Source organism: Hippocampus comes, unplaced genomic scaffold, assembly GCF_001891065.2.
Source record: "Hippocampus comes isolate QL1 unplaced genomic scaffold, H_comes_QL1_v1.1 scaffold174, whole genome shotgun sequence".
Taxonomy (NCBI): domain Eukaryota; kingdom Metazoa; phylum Chordata; class Actinopteri; order Syngnathiformes; family Syngnathidae; genus Hippocampus; species Hippocampus comes.
Genome location: NW_017805983.1, coordinates 3,643,914 through 3,646,524, shown reverse-complemented (window position 1 = coordinate 3,646,524; position 2,611 = coordinate 3,643,914). Strand labels below are relative to the sequence as shown.

Here is a 2,611-nt window from a genome sequence, read left to right as displayed (position 1 = left end):
CGCTTTAGCTAAATTACTGCCATATTTCCTAAGGTACTGACAAGTCTCAAATTTAAATAGTTCCCAGTTGCTACGAAAAGAATTGTCAACTTTTGCTTTGTTCCAGAACTTTTTAAGAAGGTATTCAATATCAGATTGAACCTTTTTATGTTGTAATAGAGAGTTGTTAAGCTTCCAGTAGACACTTTTACATATTTTAGGAGAGTTTGAGTGTAAAGGGATGGAGATGAGGACCGCATTATGGTCAGTTAAAGGTGTTGTAATGATTTCAACCGAAACTGGATTGATGTTAAGATTTTGAGATATGAGCCAGAAGTCGATACGTGACCTCCTGGTGGCATCTCTATTACTCCAGGTGAACTCTTTTTGTTTGGATTATTACTCCTCCATATATCAATCAAATTAAATGTCTGCATAAATACCTTCAGGGTCTTATTTAGAGAAGATTGATTACGAGGAGGCCAACAGTCCATGTTATGGTGCAATATCGTATTAAAGTCACCGCCTATAACTAGACCGGAATTTGGGAATTTAGCAAGTGAATGTTGAATATGTTTTTCTAATTCTTCAAAAAGGTTATTATTTTCGTAATTTGAGTTGTACCCATATATGTTAACCATTATTATATTGATGTTTCCCGTGTTGATTACTTGTAAAAGGAAATGACCTGCTTTATCGCATACAGAATGTAAAATACTCCCAGAAAACTGGTGTTTCAGCGTAGGGACTCCTGCTGGTTATTATTTTCGTAATTTGAGTTGTACCCATATATATTAAACATTATTATATTGATGTTTCCCGTGTTGATTACTTGTAAAAGGAAATGACCTGCTTTATCGCATACAGAATGTAAAATACTCCCAGAAAACTGGTGTTTCAGCGTAGGGACTCCTGCTGAGTGTTCAGATCCATGTGCCAACCATAAATCGTTAACCCATTGAGCTTTCCATAACCGCAAATCGTTAGTGATCGAGTGGGATTCCTGAAGAAAACAAAAATCATTTCTGTGCTGCTTACCAAACAAAAAAAATTGCTTTACGCTTCACAATGTTTCTTAACCCCCTGGCATTGAGAGTAATAATGGATAAAGACGTATTAATAACGACAAACACACACTTAGAACTATACCTGCGTGATCGTGTGCTAAAACACTAACCCTACTATTTGGGGCTGTACCGTTTGAACATCTATTTTAAACAAATTAGTGGAACACAACATTAAGAGGGAACAAAAGGTATACTAACCAGCGGAAATATATATGAGCATGATTGCGCGGGTCCGCGTCAAGTCTGAGCTATCTTGGGCTCTACTTGGCGGTGCGCGACGGGAAAACGAAAAATATGTGTAACGCGTCCCAAGATACTCAACCACTGTTTTATTAGATCTAAAATTTGTTACGTATTAGATTACTGTAGTTGGTTCGTATATAAATGACATCCAAAACGGAACTGACCACTTTAGTTAAACGGGCGGTTGGGTGGTTGTGGTGCGATTTTCCGACCCGGAAGTCATTTACCAAGGGTTATTTCAATCTGACACAAAAGTTATTTGGGTTTTAAGCGTGACACTCGCAAAATACGACGAACGGTTTCACATATTTGTGCTGAAACACTGCGAAATACTTTGGGACGCACGAAAGTCATAACCACGGATTGTTAATCGATTATGAAGACAAACGTGAGCGTGTTTAAGGTACTCACCCCACCGTATCCTGGGTAAGCCATTTACGGTGATTTAAACGAGAATGTTGGTACAAATTGTAAAGTTTTGTGAATGCCACTAGCGACACCCTTTCTACTTCCGCTAAATACAGCCAAACGCTCTCGGAAGTTCAGAACGAGAAGTTACGCAATTAGACCCGCCCCATGCCATGGGTACATTTATGTTCGACTTGCAAACTCAGTTAAATACCAAGTAACTGACATGGTCGTCGACGAGCAAAGAGGGTTAGATTTGCAAATTAGATGTACCCGCAGTCCCGGATACGTTTTGTGTCACTACAGTGAGAGAGAGTTCAGAAAATGTAATCTGGATCAAAATGATCCGGATTTGGAAATTCCTTTATTTTATTTTTTTGCTATCCAAGATCAGGTAATCCGATTTTTCGAAGCAACATTGCCTTGGATGACCCTGATACTGATTGACACCGTTTTCAAATTTTCAATTTTACCAAATCCGGATTACCAGTGCTTTAATGGGACAATATATCACAATGTGGGCTACCAACAATGTAAAGAACAACAGGTAGAAGAGCCCATATGCGGTCTCTCTTTTTTAATTAATGAGACAAAACAAACACAACAAACATCCATTTATATATAATTTATTCTATGAACTGAGCCACAACAAATAATAAATGTATAGAACATAAACAAAATATTTAGGATATTTCAAACAAGTCCTACATCAATTAAATACAAAAAGCCTAAATGCCCAGTAGTTACCAAAAATATGTTTCTTTAACCCTGGAGAACCTACAGGGTCAAATTTGGCCCCTATAAATTCTGCTACTCAAGTGCTACCCTTAAATCCCAAAGGGTCAAATTTGGCCCTAATCCTAAATTAGGATTAAAGCATTAAATATTTGGAAAAACATATATTTTGGTGTTCA

At 37.5% G+C, this 2,611-nt stretch overlaps 1 protein-coding gene across 2 annotated transcripts in view; it reads right to left on the bottom strand.

Moving 5' to 3' along the window:
• gca (grancalcin) overlaps window positions 1-1,822 on the bottom strand; it is a 9,201-nt gene extending 7,379 nt beyond the window's left edge. For both annotated transcript variants that reach the window (XM_019891483.1, XM_019891484.1), the window contains exon 1: window positions 1,701-1,822. In XM_019891483.1, the coding sequence (XP_019747042.1) occupies window positions 1,701-1,724 (24 nt within the window). In that variant the 5' untranslated portion in view covers window positions 1,725-1,822. The remainder of the gene's footprint in view (window positions 1-1,700) is intronic.
• Between the last annotated feature and the right edge of the window lie 789 nt (window positions 1,823-2,611).